The sequence below is a fragment of the Lissotriton vulgaris genome, chromosome 5 (genome assembly GCF_964263255.1).
Source record: "Lissotriton vulgaris chromosome 5, aLisVul1.2, whole genome shotgun sequence".
NCBI lineage: Eukaryota > Metazoa > Chordata > Amphibia > Caudata > Salamandridae > Lissotriton > Lissotriton vulgaris.
This window is the reverse complement of record NC_141693.1, coordinates 1,511,690,715-1,511,710,268: the sequence shown is the minus strand read 5'-3', so window position 1 is coordinate 1,511,710,268 and position 19,554 is coordinate 1,511,690,715. Positions and strand designations below refer to the sequence as shown.

General features: G+C 43.1%; 1 protein-coding gene across 1 annotated transcript in view; it reads right to left on the bottom strand.

The window, feature by feature from the left end:
• LOC147712885 (polymeric immunoglobulin receptor-like) overlaps positions 1 to 19,554 on the bottom strand; it is a 306,547-nt gene that overhangs the window by 74,159 nt on the left and 212,834 nt on the right. Inside the window, exon 4 of the mRNA XM_086923545.1 lies at positions 5,579 to 5,701. Coding sequence (XP_086779671.1) covers positions 5,579 to 5,701 — 123 coding nt within the window. The remainder of the gene's footprint in view (positions 1 to 5,578; positions 5,702 to 19,554) is intronic.

Below are 19,554 nucleotides of genomic sequence, written 5' to 3'. Positions count from 1 at the left end.
AAGAGGAAATGGCTGAAAGGGCTCAAATGGAGTAGTGCCTTTGCTTATTATTTCCTGATTCGATCACAAATTGCAAGAATAGTTAGATGAACATAGTGGAGCCCATATTTAATCCAGAACAAACTACTGGATCTTTTCAAATCAATTTCTAACATATTTGGAAATCTAAAAGAGGCAGACATTAATATAACTGACTGGAGAAGGACTTAAGTATCACCCCAAGTACTAAAATGTAACCCTCTACCTCTATCATATAGCTACCTGCCTTATCTAATTATAATACATGTATGCTATTCTTTTTGTTGAACATAATTACTTGGCGTCCATTCGTGTCATAATGGGATCAGGCTCAAGCGCTGCCAGCACCCTGTCCTCTGAGCCCTGCACCTGCTCCACTGTTGGTAGCTGTGCCCCTTATGCTCTTCGCTTGCTCAGCATCACCCACTGTCCTCTCTTCTAACCATGGACACTGCCCACCAGACACTGTCGCCCTCGACTTAGGGGTATTCCACATCTCTGTTACAGATTTCTCTGCAGAAAACAGAGACTTTTTAGCTCTCTGCAGATTTGCTTCATTTTGCAGATTTTCCAGATATTTTTGAAATTTTGGAAATTCCCAGAGTTTGATGCGCCTCCGTATTTTCTTTCGGACTGGAGAATGGACTGGAGTGAAAGTGCGCAGAAAGTCATTATAAATATTTAGCAATTCGTGTTAATGACGTTCATCATGAATTGCAGCCAATTTACCCTTTTAGCATCTTACTTGCATCTGCATGTACTGCAATCCTATCTGTGTCCCTCGTGCCGCATGGTAGATTACATCCTCTATCAGAAGGGTCAGCCAAGACGTCCACTGCCCCATCCTGGATGATGGTGGAGCAGAAACTCCATTTTGTATGTACCCTGGGGACCTAGCTAGCTATATTCAAATACTCACAAAATTGCTTCAAAACACAGCAAACAATCCTCATTAGTTCTCAGTATTGTATAATATTATCAATGCTTGGTGCGTACAACCTACATTAAAAGGTTAGTTCATCCAGCGATGGATTATTGGGGTTTCTCATAACTTCTTTCACGATGACTTATGCTATAAAATGGATCCTTTCCCGGTATGGTTACAATTATGTATGTATGCGGTTTATGTACAATAAAACATCATGGGCAATATATACTGTTTTTAAAAGGTGCACAGACAATATAGAGTCAAAAATATCGAATGGACATAATATCGAAGTCAAAATATAGAATGGACAAAATATCGAATGGACAGAATATAGCGTTTAAAAATATCGAATTGAAGGTAAGTAATTTAATATCGAATTTTAAAATATAGAAAGTCAAAATATCGAAGTATATAATATAGGTTTCTAAATATATCGGATTTTTATTAATATCGAATTATGTTTAAGTGTTTTTTTATGTTATTTAATTTTTGTGTAATTTAATTCTGTAGCGGGTTGTGGGTTTATAGGGGAATAGGGTGGGAAGTAATTTAATTGTAATTAATTAAATATGTTAATTTATTTATTGGTATTTATTTTGAATGAATTGGTAATTAGATTTTAATTGGTAATTAATTAATTTTATATTATTTAATTTTTGCGTAATTTAATTCTGTAGCGGGTTGTGGGTTTATAGGGGAACAGGGTGGGAAGTAATTTAATTGTAATTAATTAAATATGTTAATTTATTTATTGGTATTCATTTTGAATTAATTGGTAATTACATTTTCATTGGTAATTAATTAATGTTATATTATTTAATTTTTGCGTAATTTAATTCTGTAGCAGGTTGTGGGTTTATAGCTGAATAGGGTGGGAAGTAATTTAATTGTAATTAATTAAATATGTTAATTTATTTATTGGTATTTATTTTGAAATAATTGGTAATTGAAGTTTAATTGGTAAATAATTAATTTGTAATTGGTAATTAATTTTTAATTGGTAATTTATTTTTATTAAATGATCAATTTGTAATTATGTTTATTGTATTAATTTATTTTCTGTAGCGGGGTGTGGGTTTATAGGGGAATAGGGTGGGAAGTAATTTAATTGTAATTAAGTAGATCATTTTTATTTATTTATTGGTATTAATTTTTAATTTATTGTTAATTAATTGATAATTAGTAATTAATTTGTATTAATAGGTAATTAATTTTAATTACTAATATTAATTTGTATTTATAATTGATTAATTATTACATAATATTAAACAGGTAATTTATTTTAATTAATTTATTATTGGTATTGATATTTAATACATTTTTATTAATATATTAAATCTTCACTTTTCCTACTGTTGCACTCACTGGAGTGGGAATAGTAATTTTTACCCCTACGCTATCCAACGCTTTCCCTACTGTTGCACTCTCTGGAGAGGGAATGGTAATTTGTACCCTTCAGCTATCCAACGTTTTACCTACTGTTGCACTCACTGGAGTGGGAATAGTCATTTTTACCCCTATGCTATCCAACGCTTTCCCTACTGTTGCACTCTCTGGAGTGGGGATAGTAATTTTTACCCCTACGCTATCCAACACTTTCCCTACTGTTGCACTCACTGAAGTGGGAATAGTCATTTTTACCCCTACGCTATCCAACGCTTTCCCTACTGTTGCACTCTCTGAGGGTGGGAATAGTAATTTTTACACTCCCGCTATCCTACGGTAATAATATTGTATATTGTTTTATTAATATTATGTTAATATATATATAGGTTTTAACAAATAAGATTGTATGTTTTTTTATAACTTAAATTAATTATTTAATAATTTTAAAGTTATTTAAGTATTTGTAAGTATATTTTAGGTATTTATTTTTAATATTTTTTTAATTTTACATTATTTTTAAGAAAGTCGATATTTTTACAAAGTATATATTTTCAAACAATATTTTGGATTCAATATTTTTGTACTTACCTGTTTGTAGATAGGAATTCGATATTTTGTCTTTCGATATTTAGGCATCAATATTTTTGGTAGTCTATATTTTGTTCCTCGATATTAAGTCAGTGATCCTCTTTAAAAGTGTATGGGTCTGAGTCGCAAGGTTTTTCTGTAAGTAGTTCTGTCAATGTTTACCACAGAGGAAATTTAGACGGGTTTGATTTCTATTTACGATTGGTGTCTAGTCACAGAGTCTAAGGCAACATTGAGTAATTTAATGGGTGCAATTACTTGAAATAGTGTCTGTGACCTGCATGCGAGTTGTGACTTAACAGATCATTCGATTGACTGTTCATTATTACAGATTATTCGATTGACTGCTCATTATTTTGAAATCAGAGGTATCTTTAATTACATCAAACATTTTTTCATTTGGTGCTTTTACCCGCTCTTCTGTGATTGACTCGTTAGTGGAAATGCCATTTTTGGAGGACGTTGATGGGCTTGTAAAGTAATTATGTTTAATACAATTGGCATTCTAAAATTACTGGTTATTTAATTTAATTTTAACTAAGTTGTTGACATTTAATCATGTTTCTTTTAAATGTCTGATAGGCAAATCTGTCTAATAAACATAATGTTTGAATTGAGTTGCTGTGACTTAATTCAAACTTTACTACTCTAATTTACGCTTGACTGTCAAGGAGTACGCCACACTCGAAGAAAATATCTTCGTCAATGGAGCCCTACAGGTGCATATGGAGTGACAAACATTTTATAAATGTAACTGTTTAATTTGTCATCGTTTTACAGCTCCTGGTGACATCCTCAAGGTTTATGTTGCGTCATTTCTTAGCAGGCGTTACTTCAATGTCTTGACTTGTTGGTTGCAGTTTAACAGCTAAAGTGGAGGCAGTTTCATGTTTATCATGTCACCTTAGAGGCTGTTCTTTTTTCCAGTACAGGTCGTATGGGAAACTACATTGCTCCGTTAGGGGTATTTACTGTTTAGTAATGGGGCAATTGAAGTGATAATTTGGTGGCAATCTATTGCAATTGAGAACAATTTCATGATTTCTGTGGTACCTACCCAGGGAGTGTTTTTGTGTGGTGCCTTTTGTGAGGGCCAATTGTAAGAGTTATGTGGGTGCAAATGTTTGGTAGATGCTCTGTTACTGCCAACCACTGCATGAAAAACTAAATCTTTTCTTTCAAAACACCCTAACAGCTTCAACAGCCTTGTCTTTAAAAGTCCTAAAATAAGTTCAGAAGTGCTGTTGAATGCACCATTTGCTCTTTTTATGTAAAACATCATAAGACAGGTTGGAGGGCGAAACCTCCAGCATCGGATGTAAAATGATTTAAAAAAAAATATTCAGTCTATTTTGTCAAACAATTGGTCCGGAAGTGCTCTAAAACTGCACAACTTTACTAATTTTATTTGAACAATATTTTTGGTGTGTGCTCCTAAGTTCTTATTTAGAATAGCTGTTGTATCATGTATTCTTTTTGTGTCCACATTATTTGATGTCTTAGGTTGAAGCCTGCCAGACAGTGCAGCAGCCTTTTTTGCAAAAGGTGTATTGAGGACATGTTGATAGCTCACCTAGAATACAACTATGTCCTTTGGTTTCCATTGGCTATTTGTTTTGTCACTTTTATTTTCTTTCTTTCAGTTCAATGATTTTATATGTTTTAGCCTGTCCATAAAGTATTTGTTCCCTCCCATGGAGCATAGCCCATTTACTATCTCTCTGATTTGCTCCTTTTGCTCTTCCACAAGTGTCTGCTTTTCAGGATCTTTTTTGTTAAAGGCATACCATGAGATTGTATACTTTTCCCCCATTCTCTGGCTTTTTAGCACATTTCTTTTCATAACATTATAAAAATTCAATTTTGCACAACTTTGTCTATCGAGCTGCTACTCCTTACACTTTTACTTCTATATAGCTTTGCCCTTTGAGCCACTCATCTTTGTGCTTTAACTCCATTTTGTGCTCTTTCTTGTATGTTCTCTTCCACCCCTCCACATTGCTGTGTTTCAATGTTGCTTCTCCAATGCACCCTGTGTTGCTTCCCCTGCTTTTCTGTTGCTTCCTGTCCTATGTGACTCTGTTACTTTCCCTCACCACCGTTCTTTCCTCCGCCTACAGGTGTTGTTTTTTTGTGTGTTTGTTTACCAACCCAACTCAAATCGGTAAATAAAATTAAAAAAGCACTTGTGTGATTTTGTAGGGACGCGTTTGCTTGCTGTGCGCGCTTACAAAATGATGCAGACGGCTGTCTGTACTTTTTTCCTGTTTATTTAGCGATGCTGCACCGCATCAGAATGCAGTACAGCATGCTTAACCCCTTGCATGCTGATGACGAACCCCAGCCGTCATGCACTACGGTGCTCGTGTGCTGATGACGGCTGGGGTTCGTCATGGCCCACCCCTGTTCATTTGTTTACAGCACAGGGGCGGAAACGGGCCAGCAGTGAAGGGGTTAAATCAATTGGTCTCAAAGGCAAGACCTATTGGCTTTGCCAATTCTTGATTTTGCTTGCCTTCTTGTCGGGGAGAGTTGAAAACACCAGTCCAAACTATTATATATACTTTTCTGTCTGGCATGACTGTCATTCACTTGAACTGACTTCAATGCCTGGAACATATTTAGTTATTTGCGATGCGAGAGTTCAATTGGTTTTACCTGTCCCAATGATCTTGAAGTGGATCTTACTCTTGTCCCAAGGTTGTGTAGTTGGACTAGGCAGTGTTGTAAAAGGTGCAGTTGATGCATCAATTTTCGGCAACATTTTCACTGTGGTTCCAGCTGTTGATATAAAAAGTCATGAAAATATGTTTAAATATTATGGTGGCAGGGATTTTAAGAGCTTGGGAAATGGAGTACCATTGGTGGCATATTATGAAAAGGCACCTTGGAGCACTCTCTGCCCTTCGCACAACAACTATCACAAAATCAGATATATATGTCCTTAATGATGCACATTTTAAAAAAATTGCTCATGATGCCAGGAGAGTCATGTTACACTCTTTATTGATTGTTTAAAAAGAAAACCATTTACAATTTAAAACACGCCTGGTTCGAACAATATAAAGTGACAATAATAAATGTTAACAAGCATTGGCATAGCCAATAGGTCTTGCGTTTGGGACCTTATAAGTATTTAGTTATACAGCACAATATCCTTACTGCAACAACATTAACTGTTGCATGGCTAAACACTTATAAGGACCCAAAGGCGAGACCTATTAGCTATGCCAATGCCTGTTTATTATTACATGAGGCTTGTGATAGACACAAAGCTGTCTCCAGGCTACATCTAAGATTGTTACCGATACAAATGTCATGTGCCCTACTTTGCCAAATATACTCCCTAAGTGCAGGTCCCGTGGACGAATTTTTGGTTTCTGTCCAAGTTCTTCTCCCAGAGAACAGACATCGGAGTGGCTGCCGAATTTCAAACAAGTAAATATTGAATTATGACATGCACTGCCACTGGGAACTTTCTGCTTTTGGCCTAAACAACATTTTTGTACTAATACTGACTTACAATCGTCGAAATTGCCTGTTATGTAGGAAGAAACTTGCTGATTGGATTGCACTAAAATGTGGGTTATTTACACATTAAAAACGAGGTTATTAAATGGTTGTGATGTTAAAAGCTCTTAATAGGAAACTTATTTAGATATGTAAAAATAGCGTTAAGAGGGGTTGAGTACAATTAATTTAAGCCCTAATTAAGAGGGTTGAGTGGATAGGGGAAGTGATAATCTAAAGTGAGGATTAACAAGTGTGTGTGTCTAGTATGCCTAATTTAACTCCTAGGATGTGCCCAGGTACAGAGCTGACACGTTTTCCTTTCTGGAATTGTGCTGAATGAATACATCACGGGGCTATTTGTAAATGTCAGTGTAAGCACAACAAAAAAGCACCTACAGCAATCAAAAGTGAGGAGCCACACTTGGTGTGTTTTAGATGTGTTTTTCCAGTAAAAGTGTTTTGGAAGGACAGATAATGAAAAGTTATCAGTTCAAGCTGGCAGACTACAGCGCTAAAAAGTAAATAGCCCGCCCTGAGGCGCTCGGCGCTGCTCTGCCCAGCCCAGCTTGCAGCCAGCAGGAATGCCCTTCTAGAGATAGCATGTGGCATGCGTTCCAGGTGTGCCTGTCCAGCAGGCTGGCATGCCTCTAGTGGTATAAATGGAACCCTGCCTGTCAGTTCCTTCATGGCAGCATGTTTATAGGTGAAGGCAAGAGAGTGGATGTGCACTTTTAGTTCTGTTTAATATCAGTCTCTGAATTTGCATTTTAGGTTCTGTTTAATACCAGCCTCTGAATAGCCTGCATCCCAGATGTATCTTCTAACTCCAAGAAAGTAGCGTGTTGGGTGGCACTATTTGAAAGAGACCCGGCCCGCACAGCATACACGTTGTAACTCGCAGCAGGCCAGGTCACACCTTTTGTAACGTAATGAGCTCCGCAGAGGGCAAAAGACGCTTCATTCTTAGTATACATTGTCAATTCTGTAAGCATCTACCCCAAAAGTGTTTATCCAAATAATATGTCAGAACATTAAAGCGTCATTGTAGAATATGCCGTTTAAAATATGTATTTGCTAAACTTGGTCAGTGGGCCCCAGAGAAGTCAACCACCCTAAGAGTGTTAACCCAAACCTTTCACTTCAGTAAACATAGCCCTGGAGTTGAATATCCGAGCACTATATCATTGTTAAAAAAAGGGTTCTTTGTAATCTATGCAGTTTAAGAAGCACCCCTTGCACAACTTACCACCACTGGGCTCACAGATAGGCAATCACCCCAAAACTGTTGATCGAAACCCTTCTCTTGCACAAAAGTAAAGAAATAGAAAAAAATCTATTTCTTTACTTTGCAACAATTGCGGCGCACGCGCTTTACTTTTAACATGGTTAAAGTAAAGCAGGGGTGCTGTGATTGTAGCAAAAGTAAAGAAAAATATGTTTTTTTCTATTTCTTTACTTTTGCAGCAACCGCGGCACCAGTGCTTTACATTTAACCATGTTAAAGTAAAGCGTGGGTGCAGCGATTGCCGCGATTTCAGAAAAGTAAACAAATAGAAAAAAAAATATTTCTTTACTTTTGATACAATCGCGGCACACGTGATTTACTTTTAACATGTTTAAAGTAAAGAGCAAGTACCGCGATTGAGCACGCTTCAGCAAAAGCAAACAAAGCTGGCGGCTGCTGCCTGCTACAGTATAGAGAGGCATGAGACTAACGAGGAAGTGGGAGAATGGAGGGGGTAGAGGAGGGGATTAACAAAAGCTGAACGAGAAAAAGCCAGATGCCAGCAAGGCATGAGACTAACGAGGAAGTGAGAGAAGGGAGGGGGTAGGGGATGGGATTAATGAAAACTGATCGCGAGAAAGCCAGCTGTGCACGTCGCTCACGATTGTGACTGTAACAGGCAGCTGGTGGCCTGCAAAAGCCTGTGGTGGGTAGCACTTTGAAACCCCTTACTAAATGTCTCGCCAGTGTAGCGCATGCGCTGGCTCAGGTGAGAGCTAAAACCTATGGGTTTTAAATTACTAAAAAGTTAGAGGAGAGGTTAAAATAACATATAACCCCTGGTCACACTTGGGCAGGTCAGTGAGGGACACAGGCCTAAAGGACACACATTCGCCCTTGAGTATGACAATGTGTGTTCAGCCTTCGAATTGATACTACCATTGTGCCAGGTGGAGGTGAGTAATGCCCTACCCTTGGTGAGGCTTGAAGATCCTAATGACCCCGTGCAGTTGGGAAATGAGGGCATTAGACAATATGCTCCCTGCCTTTGGGCAGATGAGGGATTTGGGACTACAATACCACCCCAGTGGTCAAGGCAGTGGTCGTTAATAGTATGCATCCTCCTCACATGCCTAAAATTGATGCTTTTAACAAAATTCCAATGTTATTGAAGACAACAATTTTTGTTGGAAAAATTGAATACGTCAACCTTACAGAGATGTGTGTTTTTTTCAATCGCTCTCTCCCGGTGAAGTGTGGGAAAGTGGGATTTGGGTCAGATTGTGTGGGGAGAGTAGGCTAAATAACACCACTGCACTTTTTCAAGGTGTGATAAAACAAACCAACCCTGTCCTTGAGAAGGAGGGGGTTGTAAAGCAATCCACCCCTGCCTTTAGGCAAGGTGGAAGGGTAGAGATTTTCATCATCCAGGACAATCATTGAATACTCCTGGTCAAAGTGGAGCTGAAATGTAAAAATTACCTTCCCTCACTCTTGTTAAAAGTGGGGACTATACAAGTATCCCTCACCTTTAGGCAAAATATGGGGAGGGGCAATAAATATCCAAACAGGATTCATTCAAGGCAGGAGGGGCAAACAAAGACACCATTACCCATGGGAAAATGGACCGAGTTAAAACAACGCAATCCCCTTACCATTGGGAAAGCCTAGGGGAAAAGGCTCTTAATGCTCACCTACCCTTCAGGAAAACAGTGGCAAAGTCCACCCTCCCCTGGGCAAAGCGGGGTGCAAAAAAGACCTCCCACTGTATGATGGGGAGGAAATGAAAGTCCCCTTTTGGGTTAGCTGAGGGAGTCAAACACCCCTCAACCCATGGACAAGGTGAGATAGTACAAACACACTTCATGACCCCCTGTCCATGCCAAATAAATACTTTCCCACCTCTAGGCAGGGCAAAATAAAGGGCAAGATAGAGGGGGAAAATACACCTCCACACCAGCAAAACCCACAGCCTCTGTACAATGCAGGGGGCCTACGGTCACGATTGCACCCTCATTGTCATTGCTTAAGGCAGCAGGGGTGCAGCAGGCGTAATGGCACAGGACTCAGAGCCCTGAGGGGCCCATCAAATCCTTAAATTTACTGGGTTTTACTATTCCAACAGCAGTCAAAGGAGCCATATTCCTTGCTTGCCCCAAGGCCCATGGCATCCTTACTATGCTACTGTGAAGGCAGCGGAGGCAGTGATCGCTTTTTTTGGCAAGGTGAGGTACTTAAGGCCCCTAAAATTCCCCTGCTATTAGGCAAGACTGGCAAGCCCCATCCTTAGCCAAGGCAGAGGGTGAATAGAAAACTGTCCCCAGCCCCAGGCCTCTTACACACACAAAAAATCAACGTGAGAAGCGGCAAGAGAGAAAGTGCTATGGCACCATGCCCACAGTACTGTAAATGAAGAGCGCCTTGAACATTATAAGAGCCGCACATCTACAAAAACCATAACATTTAAAGTTAAAAGGGGTTTAAGAATGGCAGAGATTAAAAGAATGACTAAGGAATAAAACCTAAAAAGCCATAACATTCAGAAGTTAGGGTATAACCCTCATCGTACCCCACACATCCGCTGTACTCATTTAACCTGAACTCCCACTCCCAAATATGCTTCTCAGCATGTAGCACGCCAGACATACAATACAACACCACGGATGTATACTATCACACATGAAATGTATAAGGAAAGCACTAGAACACCGACATGTTTGAAGACAAGCACATGCATTAACACAAAACTATACACAAAGTACCATCATACAAGGGCATATAAGGAGCACATGCCCTTCCTCACACATCTATCTACCCATGCCCATCCCCATCTACCCCCCTCCCACATCACTACAACCTTTCAACCATTCTGTCACTATTCCAGGCCTACACCCCCCTCTACGTCACCATTGCCAACCTCTGCTACCAACTGCTCCTCCTCTCCTCTACTTCTTCCATATCACCTCTCCCATCCCTGCATATAAACCACTTACACCCCTCTTGAAGCACAGCACACTCTTCTGACATACACCCCCTTCCCCCAGCTCTATACACATGTACCCCAACAATGCTTAATGCTAATTTACCCTACATAGATGTCAGCTTCAATCACTTCATCTGCAGTTCTCACATTGCTTTCAATCACCAAGGATTTCTGAAACAAACACAAGTAAAAATAAACTCAATACACCATCGCAAAGCCTTGATCACACACACCTACAACTCAAAAACTACAAATTCTGCCTGTATATCCTCCTTCAACAATATCTTTCCTGTATACAAATTCTAACACAAACATCACCCTCTGTGTCAACTCTTTAGCCCCCTGAAGGTCCTAACTCCGCCCCCTATTTTTAAAACACTGCACGAGGAGTTGAAAGGACGCTCTTTCATTGTGCTACAGAACTGATCAGTCGGAGATCTATCAGGCCATATCTTCTTATATATGCATTGTCTGGAAAGGAAGATGATTGGTTATAGCACAGGCAAAGGAGAGCAACAGCCCTTAACCCCTTTGCTGCTAGGCCTCCCCGCGCTAAGCCTTTTTTTTTGCTATTTGGGGTAGTTTGTGCTTAGGCCATTGTAACTTTTTGTCCACATAATGTATCCAAGCCAAATTTACGGCCTTTTCTTCCAACATCATGGGGGTTTTAAAGGTACCCAGGGTTTGTCAATTCCCCTGGAGGGGACCCAGAACTTAGCCAAAATACAGCAACATTTTTGGGTGGGGGGAATGGGAAAAAAGTGCTGAAGAAGAAAGCTTCTATTTTTCCCTGCAAATGGTATCAACAAACGGTTTGTGGTGCTGAAATCACCCTCTTCCAGCTTTCAGGGACAGACAGACTTTAGTCAGAAAACCAAAATATTTTACACAGTTAGGGCATTTTCCTGGGACATGGCCTATTTTAGCTACGTTTTGTGTTTCCAACCTCCTTTCAGTTAGTGGTAGAAATAGGTGTGAAAGCAATAATGAATCCTGGAATGCTATACATTTCTAAAATGTAGACAACATTCTGATTTGAGCAAGGGGTCATTTGTGTAGATCTGTCAAGGTTTTGTGCAGAAACTAACAGTTGAAAATAAGAAAAATTGAAAATGAGTTGAAAAAAACAACCATTTGTGCCAACGTTTTTGCACATTGTCTTACATTTGGAAGGCAAAAATGCATAGAAAGTTAATAGGTAATAACAGTTGCTCTAAAATTCTGTCTTCCTCCAAGTCCTCCGATAAAAATGGTTTCTCACTTGTGTAGGTAGGCCTGTTGCCTGCGACAGGAAAGAGCCCAAAAGACCCCAAAACGCACCACGTTTTTACAGTGAAAGCAGACCCTTTTTTTTTTGCAAAGTGCCTAGCTGTGGATTTTGAACCCTAGGGAAACCTAGCAATCCTATACATTTTTGAAAACTGGACACCCATAGGAATCCAGAATGGGGTGACTTGAGTGACTCTCACCAGGTCTATTATCCAGAATCGCTTGCAAACCTCGAACTTTGTAAAAGAATACACCCTTTCCTTATATTTCTGTGCTGGAAAGTTCTAGGATCTGCATGGATCCACAAAATTCTACCCACCCTGCATTACCCAAAGTCTCTCGATAAAAAAGGAACCTCACTTGTGTGGGTAGGCCTAGTGCCCGAAAAAGGAAACGGGCCAAAAGGCAACGTGGACACACCACATTTTTTTCAGTGAAAACTGAACCTTTTTTTTCAAAGTGCCTAGCTGTGGATTTCGAACCCTAGCTCTGCCGGCACCTAGGGAACCTAGTAAACTTATAAAGTTTTGAAAACTAGACACCCAGGGAAATCCAGGAAGGGATGACTTGTGTGGCTCCCACCAGGTTCTGTTACCCAGAATCCCTTGCAAACCTCAAACCTTGTTGCAAAAAACATGTTATGGCTTACTCAAATGGGGGAGCAAAGGCCCTTGCCCAAGGGACCACTCCCCCCTGGTAGCTAAGGGGTGGATCCCAAGCAGGGATACACTAGGAAAGGGTACCACTGGAAAGGGGAAATGTTCCCTTTTCCAACGATACCTCTCCTAAGTTTCAATTTCACTTTTTAATGTAATGATGTCAGCGCTCCTTGCGCGCTATAGTCATTAGATTGAAAATACATAACAGGCCTCAGGAGGTTGGGGAAGCTCTTTCCACCTTCCGAGCGCCCCCCTCCCATCCCCCCCCCCAAAAAAAGGAAATCCCTCTGCTGTGTGCCACAGAGGGATTTAGTGCGTCTGTGCTCATGACGGAATGGTTCCTTCATGAGCACAGACGCAGTGGTGCTCATGAAGGAATCATTCCGTCATGAGCTCTGAAAGGGTTAAGATAATCCAATGGAGCCCATCATCAACATTAGTTTATGTTATTCCTGTCTGGAGCACCAGCCTAATGTCTGGAGCAAAACTGCTGCTAACGGTTGTTATTGATCTAAACTGCCGTTGCATTTTACCAGATAGGAAGATCTGGAGCTTAGAGGTGCTACCTCAATACTGAGCAGTAAAGGAAGTCTTATTGCGGCTCCAAAAGGCAGGTTAAGAGTGAAAAGGGGTTGCTTACCGCAGAGACTCTGTTTTTGGCCGGAGAGGACCCTTCTCCCTTGGACTTTGTGCTAGGCTGTCCCCCCCCTGCGGGTCCCGCATCATCGGAGAAGGCAGTGGGGCTCTTGGACTTTGTGTGGTAGCAGGGGAGTCCAGGGGCATCGCTGCAGGGCTGCAAGCACTATTGCAGGGACTCCCAGGAGTCCCTGCCTGGCCAATTGCCGACACCTGGCCCGCTCTCCCTGCAAGTCCCGCCCCCAGTGTGTCACTTGTCCTTATTAGCGTTATTGCATACCGCTGCGCGGGAGCGTCCCGGGAGAAGCCCGGGACAAGGGCGGGGCCGTCTGCGGCCGTCAGAGGCCGAGTGAGGCCGGGCTGGGCCTACGCTCTTTCACCTCATCTACTGACCTTAACAGTAGGTGTATTTGCCCGCTATGGCCCAAAGTCCCGACAAAGCTTTCCCAGAATAGACGGGGGGGATGAATAATGGCACACTTGATAATTATTTTACAAGGCCCCCCACTGACGTAGACAGGGAAAAGTCTCTGGCAGAGCACCGGGCAGAACACCGCCGCTCTGTCGAATCTTTGAAGAACAGGGCTCCCACAGATCCCCCGCTCTACGCCCTTTCCCCCAGTGTAGGATGTACTGGTAGCAACGAGCACCTTCTTTCCTTAGAGAGTGTCCCACTCCTGTTACGAGACTGCACTCCCACACCCCTGGTCCTTACTGACCAGCCTATAAGTGATACTCTTCTTCCCAGTCCCATTTGCATAGATGTTGACCCGACTACCCGGACTCCAGTCCAAGGCAAACCTGCTCAAAACAAGCCGAAGAAACCGGTGCCTGCCAAGGTCCATGGTCCACCACCAAGCAAAAGAAGACGGAAGGGGGGGACCCGCAAAAGCCCAAGATCAGTCCTTCCGACTTTGGCAAACCTTCAAAGTATAGCACTAGAATTGCCCCGGCCTCAATGGCCGCACCAGCTGATATGCCAAACTCGGCACTTCCCCTACCACTGGCACTAGTTGCAAAGACTGCGAACACTACTGTTCCAACTGTCATCCTTGCTGACTCCCTCCTAAAGGAAGTACATCCTGTCGTCTCACTGGATAGTATGGAACACCTAATAAGGTCTTTTATCCTACCCATAATAGAGAGGCTGAAGAGGGTTGAGAAAAGGCTTGAGGACATAGAGTCTGCATTTTGTAATAACGACGGACCAACTAAGGCATTGGTGAGTGGGGTTGTGCCACCCACAGTCTTGGTGACATCGCGTACTCCCAATGTCCCAAAAGTCACATCCCAACCTACTAATTTTACAAACCCCAAGCAGCAGAGGGCTCCATCCCCTAAGCAGGTAAACAAACTAGTTGCAAATGCAGCTAGTGAAGTTCCGAGGGGACCTGAAAAAATATCTGTAGGAAACACACGGAAGGAGTGGGGAAGCACCAGACATGCCAGGGCACCAATGCACAAAGGGCCCCAAGTAAAACTACCCCCTGAAGCTGTCCCCTTCGTGGTTGTTCTGACAGGGGTCCCTACATTGCCAGATAATAGGAGGGAAGGGTTCCCCCAGCTGAAAAATAAAATTATGCACTGGCTCAGCCAATTTAGACCACTCACACACAACATCAATGGTGAGATTGTGCACGTCCGGCGACTCCCCTGGCTGGGTAGTAGGGCCAAGGACATTGAGGGAGACATGGGGCCAGATGTAGGTAAAATAGATTTACTGATTCTCAATTATTGAAAATTACCGAATTTTACTGATTCGGTAATTGAGAATCGGTAAATCTGAGGGGTGGATATGTAGGTATTCCAGATGTGCTGGAATACCGAATCGGAAAAATCCGGTATTTACCGATTCTGTAAATACCGAATCGGTAATGCCCATTCATTCCTATGGGCCTTGAAGCCCATAGAATGGGCATTACCGATTTGGTATTTACCGAATCGGTAAATACCAATTTTCACAAGGGTGCAGGGGGTGTCACTTTGACACCCTCTGGCACCCCCAAAACAGGCTCGGTGCCATGTGGCAGGCATACATGCCCTAAGGGCAGGTCTGCCTGTCACATGGCATAGGTGTGCATGCACACCGGAATCGGTATTTTACCATCAAATTGGATTTGATGGTAAAATACTGATTCGGTAAGGCCTCTGGGACTCAGAAGAGTCCCACCTACATCTGGGTGCCTCAGAATCGGTAAATTTACCGAATTTTTATTTTACCGATTCAGTAAAATTACCGATTCGGTAATTTTACCGAATCGGTAAAAAAATGCCCCCTACATACCTGTCACCCATTTACCGATCGGTAACGGCCAAAATCGGCCGTTACCGGTCGGTAAATGGCCTGAAACGGCCACCTACATCTGGCCCCTAGTTGTTGTAAATTTTAGAGACCCACGAGCGGTCAACCATATACTAAACTGGCCTCTAGGTAGTGGCAGCAATTGCATCGTCCCTCGTCCCTTGACCTACTTCTACCCCAGATCCCTAGTGTTCCCCCATCTATACCGGTGGTCAGGCACCCAAGCAGACTATCCCTTCAATACCTTACAATACCAGGTACTTGTCACTTGTACCATACCCTTCACCTGTTGTTGATCACTTTGGGTGGAATATGGTACCTCCTATGTTTAATAGAAATACCAATAGGAGAATGGATCACCTGAGACCCTTTACACCCCTGGAGACAGTAAATAGGTTTGATGTGTTCACAGGTATGGACGATTGTGATTGAAGATTACAGTCCGTACAGGGCATGGGTGGCCAACCAAACGCCATTGCCCCTGAAGGTACAGATTATGAGAGTCCCAAAGTAGTTCCAACACAAACTATGTCATCCTTGCCCCGGGGGCCAAATATGGCAACTAGATCTACACGGGGAACTTCATATTGTACCCCTTCCCCCCCGCTGAGGGTGTTACCTGTGCGGAACTCCAACCTATTGAATCTCCCACCGAGCTGGTGGACACCACTGCTGCCACCACGCTCGATTTCCCTGGTATTTCTCTCAATGAGCACATATCTTGCTTGTCCATTCTCTCCTGTAATCTGGCGGGACTTCAGGGCAAATTAGACTCCCCCGAATGGGGGTCTTTTATCGACACACAGGATGTATGCCTGTTTCAGGAGACATGGGCAAGGGAGGATAAATGGCGATCCTGCTATGCAGCCTTTTCAATTCCAGCTAAGTGGGAGGGGAAGGGACGGCCTTCGGGGGGTCTCTGCATATGGGTAGCATCCCACTTGGGATGTAAGGCTAGGGTCCTTAAAACTAACTCTCTGGATGTTCAGTGCGTGTTGTTGGCATGGCTAAACCATACTCAACTCGCGCTGATAAATGTGTATTCCAGACCGATGGGAATAACGAAGCCCTCACCCACCTTCGATGAGCTTTCTCTATTTCTGCCCACATTACCTCAGGGTGCTAGGATCCTCCTGGGGGGTGATTTTAACTGTCTGTATGAGCCGCTAACCTTAACTTTGGAGGGAGCACTTCTGGAGGAGGATGACCAGTGGGGAATTCCGTAATTAGAGGGCCCCCAAGCTAAGCCATGGTCACCCTTAGCAACCCAAATTTTGGCACTCACCCTCAGCAATTCCCTGAGGGCTTGTAATGGCCGAACTAAGGGTGACATTCCTTCGAAACCCACCTTTAATAAGCCAGGGCACGAGTCTCACTTGGACTATATCCTTGTTCAGACATCCGACTGGAATAAGGTTTCTGACTTTGCGGTAGTGCAAAAAACTGACAGCGATCACAATGCGCTGATTCTTTCGTTGGTCTCGCCCGGTGGTCCCACGGGTGATCAGCCGGCAGAGGCATCCTTAGATTCAAAACTAATCTGAACTAATGAAAGGCTCAGAGTGAGGTGGGCCAAGTTCCTGGACAATCCTGCCCACATTTCCGTGCTCTATGCACGTATCCTCCCCACATTCGAATGTGTCGGCCCTCATTTTTCAACCCTCCTCAGCAGAATTGTTTCCCAAGTTGGGCACCCTCCACACTGAGTTGGTGGACACCCTTGCAGAACTTCTAAATCCAATTGCTCGGAAAGGGCCCCGTAGGGGACAAAGAGCTTCCTGGTTCAACTCAGCTTGTAGGAAGGCAAAGGCTGACCTCCTCGCTGTATTGAAGCACCCTAGGGACACAGGGTTAATCAAGATTAGGAGGGCGGAATTGAAGCAAGTAATCCACCATGCAAAGGTGGAATGGGACCATTCCAACTGGGAAAACATGCTGGCCTCTCTCCAGACCAGAGATGCTTGCAAATTCTGGCAGATAGTGAGAACAGGGTCTGCGGAGCCGACTCCAGCTATGGAGGCCAATATAGCGGCTGCGGTGTGGGAGGACCACTTTCGCAGCCTCTATGAAGAGGTTATCCCTGGTTTGGCTAAGCTCCATGATGGGCTACCGATTGAACACCTCCCACTCTCTGGTGGGCCAATCGCGCAATCCAACTCTATGGAGGGTGCTGAGGCAAAGCAATTTTCATTGGGGGAGGTTCTCAATGTAATATCTAAGCTGCCATCGGGTAAAGCTCCCAGGTTAGATAAAATCCCGGGAGATCTATTTAAGCATCAACCCAGGGTTTGGGCCCCCTACCTTTTGGAAGTTTATAATGCAATTCTTGGGGGAATGGCGGTCCCTAGTACTTGGCTGGGGGCAGAGATTGTCCCTATCTTTAAGAAGGGCTCTCCTTTGCTCCCAGCCAATTACAGGCCGATCAGCCTCATCGACGTTTCACAAAAAATCTTCGCGAGGCTGATACTTGACCGCCTGCAGGAATGGATGATAGACCATTCAATCCTAAGTACGTTCCAGGCTGGGTTCAGGAGCAAGGTTTCAACTACGGACTAAATTTTCCATCTGGCCCTCCTCTTTTGGAAGATGATGTGGGTGGAGGGCGGTACGCTGTACACCGTCTTTGTTGACCTCCGCGCAGCCTTTGATTTGGTTCCGTGGAGTAAACTATGGACGGTACTTTCCAAACTGGGTATCCCCCCCGATCTTTTAGATATCATCGTTCGTCTGCACACACACAACTATGCACAGGTTAGGTGTGGGAGGATGGGCAGCCTCTCAAAAAGATTTCCCGTTGGCAGAGGGGTAAGGCAGGGATGTGTCTTAGCACCGACCCTGTTTTGCCTCTTCGTCAACGGGGTAATCAATTACCTAAATAAGGTCCCCAACACAGACGCACCAAGGCTCGGTGGCAGCAGGGTGTCCGCAATTATGTTTGCGGATGACACCCTGCTGCTGTCGAAATCCCCCATGGGGATTCAGCGTATCCTGGAGGGTTTTGAGGCATTCTGTGGAGAGCATGGTCTCGAAATAAATGCCCTCAAGACCAAGTATATGATTTTTAACACCCCTAAAAAAACACGCCCCAACCCCTCTGTAGGTCTGAACAGGTTAGAAAGAGTGTTTACGTTTGAGTATCTGGGTTTAACCATGAAAGACAAATTGGAATGGGGCGATCATCTAAGTCCCAGCTCAAACTAGCTCAAATAGCAGGGGGAATGATCAGGCTAGTTAACTCTAATAAATCATCTGCTAGACCGATAGGCCCCCGTTGGAGATCTATAGACTCCAGGCCAGAGGTGCGATTCTTTATGGTAGTGAACTCTGGGGTCATGGTGCAAAAAAGATCTAGTCATTGCTGAAAATAAGTTTCTTAGACAACTCTTAAAGTTACCGGCTAGCACCCCCCTTTTGCCCCTCAGGTTGGATCTGGGTCTGAAACCTCTGGATGAAGCACTGGGTGTAAAGCCCTTAACTTTCTGGCGAAGATTATGGTCCACTCCTGAGTTAGCCAACTATAGGCAGGAACTGCAGGAAATTCTTGCTCTTCCTACTATAGAGAACATCCCGTGGTTTAAATATCTAAAAACTGAGTTTGCCCGGCTGGGTCTTTTGACCCTGTGGAGTGATCCTGAAGCGGCTTGTCAGGGACTGTCCCGCAAACATCTGGTGGCAACTTTACATGCATGCAATCTTGCATCCCACATACAGGGTACACGTCCAGATTCCATAAGTAACATTTTTCTTGGGGTCAAAGAGTGCCACAAGTTTGAGTCAGTTCTTGACGACATTTTCCTGAATTAATCTGGCCAGGAAATCATACCTGCAATGGCGGTATGGCACTCTTCCGCTAAGAGCCTTTACCAGCAAATGGAAACAGCACTCCCTGGAAAATTGTCCCGGCTGCAATTGTAGGCTTGAAGATGAATTGCATTTAGTTTTCTTTTGCCCTGCCTACATTGCTGCTAGAAGGTTTTGGATAATTCCACTTTGTAAAAATCTAGGGTTTGTTAACTGCTCTGAGACCTTCAGAATACTTAAGATTGA